This window comes from Salvia splendens, chromosome 16, assembly GCF_004379255.2.
Source record: "Salvia splendens isolate huo1 chromosome 16, SspV2, whole genome shotgun sequence".
Lineage (NCBI taxonomy): Eukaryota > Viridiplantae > Streptophyta > Magnoliopsida > Lamiales > Lamiaceae > Salvia > Salvia splendens.
The window spans coordinates 2,003,688-2,021,699 of record NC_056047.1 but is presented as its reverse complement, the minus strand read 5'-3'; the positions used below and the strand labels follow the sequence as shown (position 1 = coordinate 2,021,699).

The 18,012-nt window shown below is 39.6% G+C and overlaps 2 protein-coding genes across 4 annotated transcripts; one reads left to right on the top strand and one right to left on the bottom strand.

Annotated features, from left to right (window-relative positions):
• Positions 1-3,410: 3,410 nt before the first annotated feature.
• LOC121772480 (auxin-responsive protein IAA2-like) lies at positions 3,411-6,059 on the top strand. Its single transcript, XM_042169606.1, has 5 exons — positions 3,411-4,480; positions 4,783-5,039; positions 5,138-5,285; positions 5,556-5,620; positions 5,746-6,059. The coding sequence occupies exons 1-5, from the start codon at positions 4,032-4,034 to the stop codon at positions 5,787-5,789; spliced, it is 963 nt and encodes a 320-aa protein (XP_042025540.1). The 5' UTR covers positions 3,411-4,031; the 3' UTR covers positions 5,790-6,059.
• A 431-nt stretch (positions 6,060-6,490) lies between these two features.
• Positions 6,491-13,200, bottom strand: LOC121771274 (nuclear poly(A) polymerase 4-like). 3 transcript variants are annotated; one of them, XM_042168056.1, is made up of 12 exons: positions 12,575-13,200; positions 12,394-12,471; positions 10,767-10,874; positions 10,154-10,216; positions 9,914-10,075; positions 9,344-9,457; positions 9,170-9,232; positions 8,754-9,083; positions 8,487-8,651; positions 7,484-8,385; positions 7,140-7,238; positions 6,491-7,058 (listed from the first exon to the last, which is right to left on the bottom strand). In XM_042168056.1, exons 1-11 carry the CDS (start codon positions 12,725-12,727, stop codon positions 7,163-7,165), a joined length of 2,214 nt encoding a protein of 737 aa, XP_042023990.1. In that variant the 5' UTR covers positions 12,728-13,200; the 3' UTR covers positions 6,491-7,058; positions 7,140-7,162. The 3 variants fall into 3 exon arrangements, with proteins under 3 accessions (XP_042023990.1, XP_042023988.1, XP_042023989.1); XM_042168054.1 differs by having other exon boundaries at positions 7,162-7,238; XM_042168055.1 differs by having other exon boundaries at positions 6,491-7,052; positions 7,162-7,238.
• Positions 13,201-18,012: the final 4,812 nt, after the last annotated feature.

Here is an 18,012-nt window from a genome sequence, read left to right as displayed (position 1 = left end):
GGAGTAACTCTAAATTTTTCTTGAATCACGATTGGTCAAATTTAATTTATTTCAGCTGTAGATAAGTCAAATACTGATTTATCTTTGTTTTAAGAATCATCAAAGTACACATAATTCAATGACGAAACGCCGCCAAAACGCTTTGCACTATTATAATGGAAATATACTAAAAGAAAGCTTTTATGTACGAGTATTAATGAATTCATAAACCACAGAATGTTTTTTTTTCGTGATCTTATATAGTCGGTTGACGTATTTGGATTTTGCACGATTTTAGAGAGTTGTCTTGGATGATTTTGATTATATTTCTATATTTTGGTATGTTTACATGCTTGTTGAGAATTGATAGAAAATGGATTATAAAAATGTACATAAAATATGTGGATGTGCAACAGCTTTGTTCGAGTCAATGTTTCTCGCGATTTTGAAGTCCGATAAGCCGATAATGCATATCATTCTCTTCGTCTTCGAAAGATCTTCGTGTGGGTATCTTGCACGCCTCAATCGGAGTTTCGTAGAGAAAGTTATGCCCATTACAAAGACTGCTCGTTGTCTAGTAGCCCTCAACCCGAATAGGCTGATTTCAAATTCGAGCTGTGAAATTGCAACCTAACCCTGTGTTTTTATCAGATTATTCGGGCCGGCCCGCAGGTTTCGGGTTACATTGACATCCCTATAATAATAGCGGCAACGCGTGTGATTCCGCGTGGCTTTAAATTAAAATTGTAAGACACGTGGCGATCAGAGAGAGGGGACCACCAGAGAGGATATGGTGGCGTCTCTAAGAGCATGAATAACGCAAGGGGCCGGCCGCAAATCGCGAGTCCCGGCCAGTCACAAGCGTTGCATGGAGGAGTGTCACGGCCTGGGCCGGTCCCGGGGCCGCATTTGCGGCCCGGTGACGCTCCCGGGGTCCGGCCCGGCCTAGGGTTAGCGTGATACGGGACGGGCCGCAAACCCCCAAAAAATTATTTTATTTTTTTTTGTCTATTTTTACCCATTTATTCAACATTCTTCCACTAATTTCTCCATTTCTATCCTCTAAATTATTTCACTATTTTTTCTAGGAATTGTAATTTTTATTTTATAGGGCTTAATAAAAAAATATTCTAGGATTTATAATTTTTTTTCTATGATTTGTAATTTTCTTTTCTAGGATTTGTAATTTTCTTTTTTCGACTGAACAATGTATTTTCCCGGCTTGAATTGTTCAATTTATTGCATTTACGAGTAAAATATGTTGAAGTTGTGAATAGTGTCATTTATTAGTTGCGGCCTGTGTTGCGGCCTGCAGGGTTAGAGCAGTTGGGGCCTGGGCCGCAACTGTAGAGGAATGATGACGTGGAGGGGACTTGGGGCCGGAACTGGGGACGGGGTTATTCATGCTCTAAAGTACCCAAACTGGCAGCCGACCTCGTTAGTCCAAACCCAGCAGCTAGGCTAACATGCGCCAATTCTTATGTCATCCTACTACTTTTTAAAATTAACTTCTACTAATTACAATCTATTTATCAATTAAACTTAGAGTTTCCACGGAGTACAAGTTGATTGACTAGCCACTTTTATTTGGACACATTTTAATTTTCAATTATTTGTATATTTTAATTCAATGTGAATAAAAATTATCGAAAAGAAAATAAATTGTGGAAGGAGTATTTATTAAAAACAAATGAAAATTAAAAAAAATATATAAGTTGTCCAGCGCCGCGGCGTCGGATCTGTGCAATAGACCGCCGCGACTCTCCACACCCCGCCGCATCCAGGCCGACTAGTCGGCCTTGTGCTGTCCGTCGCCACCCGCCGCGCCTCATGTGTCCACCACTATAGGGAGGCACGGCGCAGCCGACTCCGCGGTGGCCGCCATGTCCTCGTGGACACTCTTACTAATTTTCGTAATTTACTGCTATCACACATTTACGAAAGTTAGAGCATTCATGAATTTTATATATGGAGTATATTTTTATAGTAGTATAAATAACACATTTACAATATAAGGTTGGATTTTTTTTTCAAAAAATAGAAGAAAATTAACGTAGAATTTGAAAGAAAAAAATGTTTGAAATATATTGAGAACGGCTACTATTTTATCCCACATGCATGAACATGGCGGTTGCAACATGAACCATTGTACATGTCTCGTTGTACTTATTGTCTATTTCAAAGTTTTTTTTTTTCAAATTAGATTTTAAAGACTTATTTCAGTGACTATATTATTATATAATTATTATAAATTATGTATATTACTATTGAACCAAATATTTCATTAAAATAACTCTTAATAATCATCTATTGAACCCTAAACCCTAATAATCATCATACATTGTAACTTGAGATATCGAATTGTCATTATTATTGAACTCATTAGCGTGATTATAAGTTAGATCAAGTAAGAATGGTTTAGTAGATAGTAACATTAACACATAATTTTCGGTCAACAAATTAGTTTTTTGAAAATTTTAAACAACCCACACGTGCATATTAATGGTTTTTCTTGACTTTCTTCCTTATTGCAACTAGAAAGTAGAAACTATGGAACTAATTGAATCTTGGGAGATAGAAAAATTTGGGCAATGTTTTTTGTTTTTATAATGTGGTGGACAGTATAAATAGGGTGCAAGTCAGCTTGACTTGAGGGGAACATTAATCAGACAAGCCTACCAATTGGACTAAAAATAGTTTTTGATATTAATAAGATCTTAATTGGAAATGCACTACTACCAATCATAAATCTAGTTAGATACAAATACTAGTACATGATATGGAGCATGGTACATGTCTTCATGATACTAGTAGTAATATGGTTAGGTGGAAATTTATGCAGGAGTGAACTACTTATAAAATTAGTTTTTGGATAGACCCTGATGAACAATGAGATGGTCATATTTGAGCTGCTTTTGCATTTTTTTCACTACTACTAACAATTTTCACCATGTTTCAATTTTTGACCTTAAAGGGCTTTTTTCAGTTACAATGAGGATACAAATATGACAAAGCTGACAAACTAATAAGAAAATACAAAATATGAAGTTACTGCAATTCTTATTTGCATAAATACATTACCAATACATTTTATTCATTATTAAATAGCAAGATTTCTATTTTATTAAACAAAAGCACATATAAATTGTGCGAAACTATCTTTATCTAAAAGATTAAAAAAAATTCAGTGATATAGTGTCATCTTTACTTAACAACCGTTGGATAAAAAAGATGCTGTAATTCAGTGGTTGACTATTTTGCCCCATACCGTAGCCCGTGGCCACACCGTATCATAGCTCTAGTGGGCTGTGGACGGAGTAGCTAGCAGACAAGATCATAGGATCTGCATGTTTTTATTGCTCTGCCTGCAAATATGGATCATGCAATCCCCTCTCTCTCTCTTAAGAGGGCTTGTTTAATTTACCACAATTATGCATCCAATCCACTAATCTTGAATGGTTTTGTAATAAAGTTGCAGTCTTGATTAAGTAAAGTATAAGGAATTTTTGTCACTATATTTTTATGGAGGTGAAAATCAGCACGCTTTCGCTTGCTGCATCAGACATTGTTGTAGTGTGTGTGACATAGTTGGTTGCGTGTATTTTGTGGTAATTCCGTTTCCAGTTTTGGAGCTGCTTTAAGAGGAGGGAATCTCTCACTCTTTGTTTATCTCTCTTCTTTTCTTGATTGTGAAAAGATTTCAAGAGAGAGAAAATATTGGTGATGTGATGATTGAAAAAAAAGCCCACTATTGCTGAAACTGAGCACGCTCAAAAGTGATCTGCATAAAAGCATATTTCTCTATTGCATCTCTTTCCGCTTCATTTCTTTTCCATCATTTTATCTTTCCTTCAAAAAGGTTGCTTCTTGTCCTAAGTCCTTAAACCACAATTCTCCTTCTGCTCTTCCTCTCTTCGAAGAAGATAGCCTGTGGGGTCTCATTAGTTTAAGCTTTGGATGCTCCCTTTTCTCCATTCCCTTTAAAGCTTCGATCTTTATATTGTGTTCTTGTTTGCATAGCTTCTCACATAGCCATACACATCTCTTTCTTGATGGGGGATTATTCAAGGGAAGATGAAGGGTGTCCTCAGCTGTTTGATTTGATTCCGAAATGGGCAACAAAAAGGGGAGAAGAACGAAGCCATGGAATCTCAGAGGAGAGAAAGCTTGAGCTGAGGCTTGGTCCACCGGGGGGAGAATGGACAGTCAAAGAAAGCAACACCGCCGCTTGTGGAGAGAGGGAAAGGGATAGGCTTCTCTCTCTAGGCTACTTTCCAGCAAGCCCTTGTCCTCAAAATACAATCTTGAAGCCTCCATCTCCATGGCAGCAGCACCACCTCCATCCTTCATACCTCCATCTTCAACATGGTCAGGGACAGGTTGCTGTCAGCAAGGAATCCCCACAGCCTTGTAGCAATAGGGCAGCAGCAGAGCAGACTGCAGCAGAAAAGAAGGCATTTTCAGCTGCAAATACAGCTGTGAACAACACTGCTCAGAAAAGGTGCCCCTTTCCCTTTTGCCTATTTCTACTAGTATTTTTTTTTTGCCTTTTGTGAAAGAGTATATTCTTCACCTTTCTCTTTTATCTGTCCCTGCATTTATTTGTTCATGTTTATTGTGTGGTCCTTGCATTTGGCAATTTTTGTTTTACCTTCTTCATTTATTGTGATTTCCCTTTCTGTGTAAGGCTCAAACCCTTGCCAATTCTCAAGATTCTTGGCAATTATATCTCATGATCTTTTAATTCAGTGATTTATGAATCGTGTATTAACTCTATCCTTTTATTAATGATGCAAACAATAGAACTGCACCTGCTTCAGTGGTGGGGTGGCCTCCAATTCGATCATTCAGAAAAAATATTGCCTCAAAGCCAGCTTCAGACTCAACAGATGTTGCTCCGAGCAAGGTCTCGAATTCTGTCGAAAACGGTTCAAGAACTCCTTTTGTGAAGATCAACATGGATGGTATCCCCATTGGGAGGAAAATTGATCTCAAGGTATACCACAGCTATGAGAAGCTGTCATATGCAGTTGATGAGCTCTTCAGAGGCCTTATTGCAGGTATCCCTCAATCAAATTTTGCCCAACTTGTCTGTGTTGCCTCGAGCAATGCTCGAACGGACAGTGTCTGATTCTTGTGTTGTTTTATGTATTTGCAGCGCAGAAGAAATCTTGCGATGGCGGGATCACGGGTGAGGGCGGGGGAGGGGAGATGATCGGAGGGTTATTGGACGGGAGCGGGGAATATACCCTCGTGTACGAGGATCATGAAGGCGACAGGATGCTCGTTGGGGATGTTCCTTGGCAGTAAGCATCTTTGCATCCATGAATTATGTCCCTTAAGTTTTGTTTATTGTGTTTGTTCCTCTTATATTCGGCTTGATTTTATTAAGTTATATAGCATGAGAGGACTGCATACTTGCTATATAGGAGTAGTAATGTTTCTCATTGCAACATGGATATGGACTCTTGAAAATGCTTGTGGTTACATTCCAAATATCTACTTGGTATGTTTTTTTTTCCAGTGGGATTCAAATGCTTACTTGGATGTATTCTTGAATGTTTTGTTATTCTTAGCATGTTCGTCTCAACGGTGAAGAGGCTTCGCGTGCTGAAAAGTTCTAAATTGCCTACATTGTCTCGTGAGTTTCCTATTTCCGTTTCTATTGATATCAAACTCCTTTCTTGCCCTGAGAAAAAATAGGAAAGTGAGATGTCACGCCTTGGTTCTGAAGAAGCCATTTTCGGATCGATTTTGTTTTTATAGATGGATGCAAACAGGGGAAGCTCTCCGTGAACATCAAAGAGTAGAGAGGACGTCTACCTTTGTGCTTAGTTTCGACATCTTAAAGGCCTGACGCTCGTTTGTATTGTGTTTTTGTGGATTCGCTTGTATATGTCGAAGACTATAACTGAAATCTTCATTATGTTGTTTAAACGTTTGCCCTTTCCTGGGTTTTGTAGTGAAGGTGAAACTCTAAGCCTTAAATGTAAAAAACTTGCACCTTTTCTATGCTTTAGAATTCTATAGGAATATTTCATCAGGTTTTGAATATTTTTATCAAATTTTGAATTTTGCCATTCTAGAATTCTGTCTTGGATTCATTCATCCTTTACTGGGCTCGTTCAGCTTTCACCCACTACAAAAAGAAGAGTAATCAAGAATCTGTTTCATGAAATTCAAACAATAATCATGTTTTGTGGTGTGACAACAATTAGAATTCACACAACGCCCTTCATTTTTCAATGAAAGCACCGAAAGAATTCTCAATGTCTTTAGTTCAAGTAGAGAAAGTAAAAAAATATTAAAATAAGATGGATTAAAGAGTTAATTTTTGCCAAAATAGAAAAGGACTCATTTATTCAAAAAAATATTGAATCGAGAATGTTGTACCACAATAAAATTCAATAGCAAGGAAATTAAGAACGAATTTTTGGTTTATAACATACTGACTGAAACTGAACAAATATGACACATAAATAACAAGAAGTGATGGGTAAAATGATGTGTGTAAAAGATAAAGAAACATATCTTCATATGTTAGCGATATACAGATTCAAGTCTAAAAGATTTTGATTACAAGAAAACAGAATCGAAATCCTCATGGACTAGCAATGAAATGCTCCACCCTACTACCCTTGTAAAAAAATTCCCTAGACAATACAAACACACACTCTCATTAACGGTATCATTATATATCACAACCTTCAACAACCACTTAATACATATCTTCGCATAGCTAACGAAATCAGTATAGGATCGTATCTCTTTCTGGACGAGAAACGGCATTACTTTTTGCACCATGGAACCCTTTAGTTCGAAAACTATACACAGAATGTAAAAATGTCTACAGGGTTTCCTTGAATTGACGCTACTCGGTTTTCCTCTCAAGATTTCACCCTGGAAGATTAAGAAACATATGAAAGCCAGCAATGAATACGGTACTTACCCGAGTTGCTGGCTTTCAGTCAGGTGACACCCATCCAGGTAGGTACATATCTTCTTCATTCAGGTGGTGGAGTGAGACTCCTTCCTATCTTTGTCACATTCAGGCAGGTGAAGTGAGACTCAGCCTGTTGCTGCATTAATAGACAAAAGTAACCAAGACAAAGAAGTATAAAGACAGTATTGTATAGTGGTAATAAAAAAAGTATATGTACTTTAAAATTGTGATAAACATGCCTCACAACGTTCTTCTCAACAGGTTCGGACCCAACTCCCTCTCCAGATTTGAGAACCATTGCAAGCGCTTCGTTAGGCTTCATGAAAACAAACCAAACAAGATCATCAATTCTGTTAAGCAAATAAAACAACAAAAAAAAGCATAATAATTCAATAGTGGCAAGAATTCCACAAAATGGTACTACATGGTAAATAGCAAATGTGTGGAGAAATGTAAAAAATGTTATAGTAGTAAAACATATATCAAATACAAGCACAGAACAGTATAGCTCATGCATATCAAAATAAAGGGACAAAGAAACTTATATCCAAAACCTCTAACCTCTCTCGTAGTCCATCCCCAAGAATAGAAGCACCATTCTCACATCCATTATACATAAGCAGCTGTGCGTTATCTTCGCTTGATCTATCCAGTGCAGATCCTTCATTATCATTCTCCATACTATTACTGCTGCTCAAATGTTGAATAGTGCCAGAACTTGGGATGTAGCTAGCATCAGAAAATTCTGCACAATGCATCCCCTGGTTTGACTGCATCCGTATTGAGTTTGGATTCATCTCTTCATCACAATCATCAAACTGCAAGTCATTTCTATTAGATCTGGTTTTCACATCCTTTGTAACCACAGGAACTACTTCTTTTGCCATTTCATTCACAAGGAGAGATTCTACCATCACCGATGGCTTCTCCTTTGTTGTTTCAAACAGCGGAGAGCAACTGCCACTCAATGAATCTCTCGAACAAATAAATTCCGGCGAGACTGAAACCTGCCTCTGAGGACTAATGGAGGGTCTTTTCTCAGGACTTCCCTCCACCTCTGATCCGTCACAGCCCTTCTTTCGTTTTGGAATCCTCTCAGCAGATTCTGGCCTGCAGCCCTCACTACCTTCACTAGAATTCTTATCAACTTGTTGCTGACTCAATGATCTCGTATGTCGACTTCGTTTGTAGCCCTCTGGAAACACATAAGAAGGTATTTGCTTTCTACGAACATGAGAAACATATATATCCATCCCGGGCTTCCAATACACGTATGAGTTTATTTGATGTCTAAATTCATCAACAGTCTTACGGATGTCAAACTGTTGGCCTTCCTGAATAACCTCCCCTTGCTTCCTTTGTAAGCCCATGAAAAAGACACAATGAGCACACTGCTTTGAGGAATCAACATAATCATGTGGGTAAGGATGACACTGTAACTTCCCAGTCGTATCCCGCTCTATCTGCACGCGTCCAAAGAAAACCAAAAATAGGAGAAGAAAACCTTGATAAAAGTAACCAGAACGTTAAGGCTTCTAGGAAACCAAAGCAAGAGAGATATTACCATCAAAGTTAGCTGTCTCAGACGGGATTCAACCCAACCTCTCCAAGAACGCAAGTCATCAAGATCGGAAGCAACGATGTTGACCTGTAGATAATTTTTATAGCTCTCAAAGAATAAATACTGTTCAAATAAAGCATTCCACTGCAGCTTATTCAGCTCAATATCCTGTAGATGCAAATCAAAGTCAAATGATTACAATGCAGAAGTCGTAAAAGACCACTATGACACTGCAAAGTGTCAATATCAAAAAGTTGAACAAAATCCTACCTCACAGATCTCTTTGGCAAACTGAAACTGTTCTGCAATAACCCGAAGAGTACTGGATGAAACATTGTAACTGGAGTTCATGCATGGGTAGGCAGGGGTTATGATTGGCATGAGATGATTTCGATCCCAAGGATTCTTACGAGGATCCCACACAGAGAACCCAAGTTCATTATCCTCAATTTCACTAAGCATCACAGGATTTGGCCAGCGCCACAACGTATACACTCTGAAGAAACGAGAAACAAGCATGCTAGGATTTGCTTTTGGATAAAACTGGCATAACCGAGCAACGAGAATTGCCCAGTTCACACCACCAAGAAAACCCATCACCTGTAATGGAAAGGGATGTATTGCATACGTCAACTCTTTCACAGAGATTGTACAGCATTAGGTATTCTACAGAAAACACAACTTACATTTGAATAAACACCACGTCTCTTAGCCCAGAACTTTAGGCATTGCAGAGTAATCCGGAAGTTCTGAGATTGCATGGTAATAAGATACGAGAATAAGCAACAGACATGGAAAGGGAAACTCATAAAAACAAGAACAACGGGTATACCACATTCATGTTTTACTAATATAGGTACCTTGACATTTGGAACAAGTTTGAGAATTTGATCAGCTACTCGGCATCCATTAAGACTACGAACAGTTGGTTCGTCTATGTCATACAGCACAGAGATGTTTGAGATGTCCAAATCCTGTATACAGCCGTATTAAACTAACATCAATAATGTAAAATTGTAAGAACAAGCCAATTTACTCAAAAGTTGGGTACAACTATGCCTGTGTGATGAGCATGCAACACTAGCTGAATGCAGAATTCTTTGGCTCATTTTACAATTAAGCTTATGATAGCAAATATGAACTATGAAAGAAATCAGAATAAATAAACTAGTGCAGGTAAGCATTGGTCGCATGCAGAGAAAAAGTAACTGAGATTTTCTCTATTTTTGGACACAATAACATAGTAAAAACAGCATAAGAGTATCAACAAAACTTTTCAAACTGAACCACTCTTGTCTTACTGATCTAATAAGTCGGGTATTGGACATTAGGAAGCAAAATGAATCATATGTGGAACAACAGTAGTAGCAAAAGCATGCACAGGGAAGAATTTTGCAACTATTTTGAAGAAAAAAAAATAAAAAACTCACATCTGGAATGACCAAGAGTGAAATACTTGCATACAAAAGATCAATTGATATTCCATCAAGCTTGAATTTCATAACAGGGACGTGAGCGTCGGATACTGGATGAAGTTCAGAGACTTCTTCCATCTTAGCCAAAATGTTATGAAGTACAAAAAAGAAGTCTTCCTGTAAGCAAAATATTCTGATGAGCAAATACACTAATATAAACACCAAGTCCAGAATAGGGAAATCTTCACATTTTACCTCCCGGTTAACATAGGATGGTCCAATACACAAAGTATCAATGTCTGCACCAGGGCCATGTACCTGGTAAAAGAAACCAAAATTAATATCGCAGCAAAACTAGATGCCACAAGATTTGCATTGAAATACTCAAGTGAAAGATCTATTTATAAAATAATTGAATTGAAATAAGAGAAAGCACTAACAAGATCTACATTATAGAATATCTAGATTTTCAAAAAGCTAACATATGCATAATAAAAAAAACAATAAATCATTGCATACGCAGCAACTGTACATGCATCAGACACGGCCAGCATAATTTTAATTAAGATCTTGGTAGTGTTTTCTTCCAATCCCAGATTGGACTTTACGGTGTATCAATATTCAATCCTCTAATAGTTATAATTGAGATATTATAACCTTCCAAACCATGTACAACATTTATAAAGCCCCTCAAGCAAGCTGCAAGATTTTTCAAAATCATTTTCAGAAGTTACAATTTCTTCAATACTTCCCTTCAAAAGATACGTAAGGAGATTCAATCTTTCTGAAAATACTCCGGCTTCAACTGAAAAGCAAAATAAAATGCTGTAAATGATGGAAAATCCAATTATGTATAAAAGCTCCTTACACCAAGTCTATAAGAACCAAAAGTAAAAATAACAGCATTGGCATCTTCCACCATTTGATCGGTGTATCCCCTCAACCGAGTAAGCTCTTTCACCCAATCTTTCACAATCTACAATAGAAAATTAAGAATACAATTAAGTTAAAATTGGAATGAAGAACACTACCGATTATGTGCATTAACTTACGGTACTACTCCCTCCGTCCCAGAAATTTTGTCACACTTAGACCGGACAAGGGTTTTAAGAAATGTAACGGAAAGTGAGTTGAAAAATTAGTGGGTGTGGGTCATACTTTTATATATTAGTTTTATACTCCTAATTAAATGTTGAGTGAGAATGAGTTAGTGGAATATAGGGTCCACAACAAAAAATGGTAAAAAGCGAGATGTGACAATTTTGTGGGACGGCCGGAAATGGAAAAATGTGACAAACTTTCTGGAACGGAGGGAATAATTTACAAGCAACACCACTATCCAATAACACAAAAAATGTACTCGTATTATAGATAGAACAAACCATAGAAATGATCATATGAATCTGCATCAAATTGCTCAAAAGAAAGCTTTAAATTAGCATAAACTTACGGTGCTTATAATCAACTACTCACTCCGTTCCATAGTAATGGAAGCGTTTCTTTTAGGCACGGAGATTAAGAAAATTGTGTTTGAGTTAAGTAAAGGGAGAATAAAGTGGAAAATGAAAAAGGTAGAGAGATGAAGAGAGAATAAATTAAGAGAGAGTAAAGTAGGTGTGGAGAAATGTGTTGACTTTTACTAAAAAGGGAAATGACTCTATTACTATGAAACGTACCAAAATGGCAAAATGACTCTATTACTATGGAACGGAGAGAGTATAAAAAGGAATTTTCTTAACTGGATATCATTTCTTTTCCTTCTACGGATGACCAAATGCAAGGACCATAATTGCACCATATGGGAGGCACAACAGATTGGGAATTCACTAGATTCATTTAAGTTATTTAATGGAGTACGAAATCCATCTGTTTTTGACGACAAGCTGAGTACACGCACCTCTACTTCCGTCCATTGGCAAAGCTGAACCATTAACTGATATGTACATAGTTTAGTCTACTTTAGATGGCAAGCAACCTTCTAGCCAGTGGTCAGGAAACAAACACAGAGAAATAGCCACTACAGTTTGCAACTAATAAGGCTAATATCCCAAACCATACAAGCGAAATTACACCACAAGTTCAAGTTTACTAAGGTCTCTACAGAGCAAGTCCAGTATTTGAAGCCTTCAAACACAACTCAAAAAGCTAGTCAGAGAATATTAATAGAACAATCAGACTATCACTGAGGACATCTACCACAACAGAGCAACTGTTTATGCATCGATCAGAATCATCAAACAAGTACACCAGTACAGTCATTACTGCAACCTTCCTTACATACAATTCAGAGATTTAAACAGCCACTACACTCCAAATTCCATTCAACTACATTTACTATAATTCTCAATGTTACAATGCACAAGGCAGTGCGGCACACCTTGTTCTAGAGAAAAAAATTAATACTACTCCTATCACATAGTTCTATGGAAAATAATCCAGGGCACATTAGATTATTTGAAACCTGCATTAATAGTAGCATTTATTTACATCAGTACCTGCTTAAGTAGCGCAAGAACGGATTCCCTTTTGGCAGATTCTTCCGCACTCTCGTAAAGCCCCGAGTCAACCAAAAACTAAAATCAAATAGAAACAAAGCCCCATTTCATGAGAATCCCACAAAACTATCAGCAACCACGGCAAATTTAAGCCAGATAGCAAGCACAGAATGCAACAAACCTTCTCCAAGTCCTTGTTCCTCTGAATATCGGCATCAATCGGCCCAGCTAGCGACAAGGGCTTGGTCACTCCCCACTGCTTTGGCGGTTGCTTTTTCTCTGCCGGCGGAGGCGACAGAGAAGGCAATGAGCTCAAACTATCCGATCCAACCATATCTCTATCCCTCAGAACCCTAAACCTAATCCGGAAAAAGCTAATCTCAGCCCAGAATCAAGCAACACCCACAATCAAAACCCTAACCGCCGATCCAAAGCCTTAAACCCAAAAAAAAACACCCGGAACTTTGCCTCGTATAACCAGTATCTACAATTCAAACTCAGATCGCAGTGTTCGGAATGCTCCTCGCTCAAAATTCAAACCAAATGACCAATACCAAAACCGAACAAAATCCCTAGAAATCCAAGCAAAATTCCGAAAAATCGAGAAAATAAAAGTGATATATATCTATTAAATAAGCCCTGTAGCTCCCATATTCCGACGCGGAGAGCGAAATCTCGATCCGACCTGGGGTCTTGAAGAGCGAGCTGAACGGGTAAGGGGCTCCGCCGGATGAAGTAACAGCGGCGATTAGATATTTTTTTTTTTTGGGCGGTGCGATTTTATTTTTCTTTTGCGGATTAGATTTTTTTGTCACTACGAAGTTCTAGAACAAGGGTAGAAAAGGAATTCGGTGCGTTGGAGTGGATAGTGGCCACGTTGGAATCTGAGCAGTTGAAGGGTACTTTCGGTATTTATGTTCCCCGTTATAATGTGGAAGCGATATTGCAGTTAGTTAATTTTATCGGTTCATTAGGCCATTAGAGCATCCGCAGCGGTGGCGAAAGACGTCACCGCCGTCCGCGCCGTTGGCAAGGCGCAGGACCGCCGCCGCTGCAGCCGCGCCGCTGGCACGGCGCTGCTCGATGTATCGAGCACGTCCGTGCCAGCGGACGCACATGTGGCGCGCTCCCATTCGTCAACGGCATAGCCGTTGTGTTTAAACTTTTTTTTATTTTTTATTTTTAAAAATCGGTATTTAATTATAAATAATGCTAAAAAATAAAAAAAAATATATTTTCCAAATCCCAAAAATATGGCCGTTTTTTTTCCCGTTTTTTCTGAATTTTTTTGATTTTTTTTTATTTTTTTTTCCCCCAAAATCATCTATAAATACACACATTCATCATCCATTTATCACATCAAATCATCTCTCATTCATCTCTCATTCATAATTCTCATACAAACTATCAACACATTCATCACCACTGATGATTGCCAACGGTTGCTTCGTCTTCATGAATCAGTCCATGGCTTTCCCGGAATGCTTGGCAGCATTGACTGCATGCATTGGAGGTGGAAGAATTGTCCGACTACAAGAAGACCTAATCAACCACATGTGGGCGAAATTCGGCAACGAGTAGTGTCATTTTTAATTTTTAGGATTTTAATTATGTAATTTTTAATTTTTAGGATTTTAATTATGTAATTTTTAATTTTTAGGATTTTAATTATGCAATGTTTAATTTTATTTGTCATTTGTAATATTTATTGTGGGTTTTAAATGAATTTTAATATTATGGAAATGTTTTTGTGTAATTGAATTTTATATTAATTGTGCTCGTCCTTGCGGAAGAGCACAGTTGTGGGTGTTGTGCTCTTGCCAGATAGCAGGCATGAATAGTACCGCCCGGGCCCACAACCGTGCCGCTGGCAAGAGCACGGTTGTGGATGCTCTTAGGCCATCCACAACGATGTTTCTATACCGTTCCTAAACCGTTCCTTAAACTGCTATTTATGGGCCTCACTGTATTTTTTACTCCATTCCTTAACTAAAAAACGGAACCTGCAATCCTCCGTTCCTTAAATTACTATTCATTCAATTTCATTTCTTATTTTTATTTCCAACTCAATTCAAGTAAAACAAACACACTTTATTAAAAAACACACAACATTAAAAAAAATTACAACTTAAACTTAAAAAAAAATAAAAAAACACACAATTAAACGTGGGAAAATAAAAAAACTACTCCGCCGGCTAATCATCCTACGGAGGCGGTCGAGGTTGAGGGGGAGTCGGAAGGCCAAGTTGTGCTGCCATATGCACAATTCCGTTCCACCAGGCCGCGAATTGGGCGTACGAGAAACGGGAAGTGTCCGCCATTGTGGCGGTCATGTACGCCACCATAAGTGTGTCCGAGCCTCCCCGCGAGCCCGATCCCGAGGCCGGCTGGCTTGATTCGCCTCGGCCCTTCCTCGCTCTAGCCGCCTTCGTCCCTTGCGGCCGACGGCGCCCACGGCTGGATCCCCCGTATTCGCTGGCCGTACCCGCAAACACCTGCGGTTCACCCTCGCTGCCCTCCCCGGTGTCACCAGACGAGTAGTTGCCGCTCGCCGTGTGCTTCGTGCGCTTTGAGGTTGAGCCCAAGCTGGAGCGGACACCGCCGGCCCACATTTCCTGGTCCTTGACGAGCTGCCAAATATCAATAAATTTGAACTGTAGACCGGTGTCCTGGTGGAAGGCGCGCAAAGCTCCGCTTTGGTAGTGCGCCGCTTCGGCCGAGTAGATGCCGCAGAATTTTTTGACCTGTAAGTCGACTCGGCCAAAGTGAGCACGGAGCATTGTATATTTGCGCTTCCGGGCCCCTTTTGGCTTAGTCTGGTGGTAGACATCACAGACCTTTTCCCAGAAGCACTTGGCGGCTTGTTGATTCCCGACGATGGGATCGTACGAGACGGTGAGCCAGGCGTTGTACACCGCCTTTGTTTCTTCGTTGCTGTACGGATGCCGGCCTAGATCCTCCGGTTCCTCCTCCTCGGCCTCCTCAGACACAGCCCTCGAGCTTCCACTGCCTCGGCCTCCTCCCTTGGTGGGTTCAACGGAGATATCCTCCCGAATCTGGGACAATCCCTGAGAAGGTCGCGAGGCGGAGGGTCGAGCGTATGCATCCACATCGAAAGTGGGTGGTTGGTACCCACCCGGCGTCGCCGACCCCTGGGTGCCCGGCGTCGACGAACCGGAACCACCAAGTGTGTTGTACATGGTCTCCCAATCGCCGAACGCGTTGAGATCCCACCCACCGGAGCCGCCGTAGTTGCCATCGCCGAACATTTTGTGAAGAGATTGAATATGAAAATTGGAGAGGAAATGAAGTTGATTTAGGAAGAATAGATGTGTAGTTGTGTGTGAAATGAGGATGGATTAGGAGTATTTATAGAATAAGAAAATAAAAAAAAAAAAACGGTAAAAAACGGTAATAATACCGTTAAAAAAAATTTATAAAATCGAAATTTTTTTAAAAAAATAATTATTGCGTCAGCACGTGCCGTCGCCCACTCGCGGGCGAGTGGGCGTCACGCACGACGCGGGGGAGAGCCACGTCGCCGAAGCGCGCGGCGGCACAGACCGTGCCGTCGGCACCCGGCACGGCATGGGAACGAAACCTCGACGAAACCATGCTCCGCAACGCGTTCCGCTGCAAAGTCGTTCCGGCGGAACGGCACGCGGAACGCCGGCGGCCCGCATTGCGGGTGCTCTTACAAGCGTTTGGTTTTGCTGCAGGCACGTTGTAATTTTGAGTACGGCTGCTGTTTACGTATCTAGAGCATCATTAACCACATCTCAGGCCCCAAATCCCCTCCACGTCATCATTCTCTTATAGTTGCGGTCTAGACCCCAACTGCTCTAACCTTGCAGGCCTCAACCCGGGCCGCAACTAATAAATGACACTATTCACAACTTCAACCTATCTTATTCGTAAATGCAATACGTTGAATAATTCAAACCATGAAAATTTATTGTTTAGTCGGAAAAAAACAAATCCTAGAAAAAAAATTACAAAATCCTAGAAAAAAAATTATTAAACCCTAAAAATAAAATTTACAAGTCCTAGAAAAAATATTGAAATAATTTAGAGTATAGAAATTGAGAAATTGGTGGAAGAATGTTGAAGAAATGGGTATAAATAGGCAAAAAAAATAAAAAAAAAAAGAAAAAAAATAAATTTTGGGGTTTGCGGCCCGTCCCGAACCGTCCAACGCTAGCCCGAGCCGGACCCCGGAACCGGCCTAGGCCGCAACTTCCGCTCGTCCAACGCAATGCCCGGGCCAGGACTCGCTTTTTGCGGCCCGGCCCCTAGCTTTATTGATGCCCTAAGAGTGAGGCTACGAATTAATAAAATGAAGCGTTCTCCACACCAAAGAAGTAGGAATTCCTATTTTATCCCTCAATTGTTTCTTCACCATCGATACCTTCTGACCATCTGACCACAAAATAGAACAATCATAGTAAAACACATATATTAGCATCGTACACCTTCAGATGTGGTTGTAAAACAACACCATCTGACTGCAAAATACATGCCACTGCGTGCACACTGCAATGTTAAAAACGAAACCGCGAAACTACCATATGGTGATGCCTACCCAAATAAAATGAAGAGAAGATATGGAAACGGAAGCAAGAGAAGCACTTACTCAAGGGTTTGCAGGTAGAAGCAAAATTTTTTTCTCTGGTATCTCGACAACAGCGAGAACTAAAATGAGAGATTCTGCATTGTATTTTGAATGCTAGGGTTTGAAAGGTTATAAAGGTCATTTGTTGAATTTACGGAGCACAAATTCGTCTTTGTAATAAGTAATCAGTTATTAACTCATGCAAACCAAATGATGGTTACTCTAGTGGCGCGGAGCTCCCGGCGGAATTCCTCGCGGAATTCCCAAAAACACCTCCTGCCACGTCATACGGACTTCCCACTGCACTGCCACGTCATACGGACTTCCCACTGCACTGCCACGTCATTCCCTGCGGAATTCTCGACGGACTTCCCACAATAATGCAATAAACGGGAATTCCGTGCGGGAATCAACGCAATGGCGGACGTCCGCACGGAATTCCCCACAGAATTCCGCGGAACTGCGAATTTCTCGATGGAATTCCGTATACGTGCATGCCACGCACAATGGCGGACGTCCGCCACGGAATTCCCGCACGCCGGTGGGAATTCTGCGGTGACGTCCGCCACTGCTGATGCTCTTATGAAATTTTAATCTTGAATGAATTTATCATATCGAATACTTCATATATTTATGGTCATTTTTTTTGAAAATCCAGTTTTGTTTTACTGAGCTTTTGTTATACAAACTTTCAAATTCTTCATTAAGAAATTTAAAAAAGTATACATCGAATAATTTCCTTTTAAGAATATGACAAAAGTCAAGAAGCTGAGTTTCACTCCAAAAATTAACAAAAACCAAATTCTCAATTTCAGTTTGATTAAAATCGAAATTTAGATATTTTGATCACCTTGCAAGTTTTAATTCATTTTTTATGCATTCAACTGTTATCGTTGTTATGATTGTGATTTTGTTACCATGATATATCTATGAGAAATTGCACTACTACAATATAACCTACTTAATTATCCCGTAACAAACATCCTTATATTTATGATATCGAATAG

What these genes read in the sequence shown, in the direction of transcription:
- LOC121771274 (XM_042168056.1), bottom strand. Translation starts at nt 12,727, where the DNA reads ATGGTTGGATCGGATAGTTTGAGCTCATTGCCTTCTCTGTCGCCTCCG. An exon ending in TTCTTGCGCTACTTAAGCAG is followed by an intron (nt 10,875 to 12,393) that starts GTACTGATGTAA and finishes TTTCTATTGTAG; the next exon opens with ATTGTGAAAGATTGGGTGAA. An exon ending in GGGGATGGACTACGAGAGAG is followed by an intron (nt 7,239 to 7,483) that starts GTTAGAGGTTTT and finishes GTTTTCATGAAG; the next exon opens with CCTAACGAAGCGCTTGCAAT.
- LOC121772480 (XM_042169606.1), top strand. Translation starts at nt 4,032, where the DNA reads ATGGGGGATTATTCAAGGGAAGATGAAGGGTGTCCTCAGCTGTTTGAT. An exon ending in CTTCAGAGGCCTTATTGCAG is followed by an intron (nt 5,040 to 5,137) that starts GTATCCCTCAAT and finishes ATGTATTTGCAG; the next exon opens with CGCAGAAGAAATCTTGCGAT. An exon ending in TAAATTGCCTACATTGTCTC is followed by an intron (nt 5,621 to 5,745) that starts GTGAGTTTCCTA and finishes TTGTTTTTATAG; the next exon opens with ATGGATGCAAACAGGGGAAG.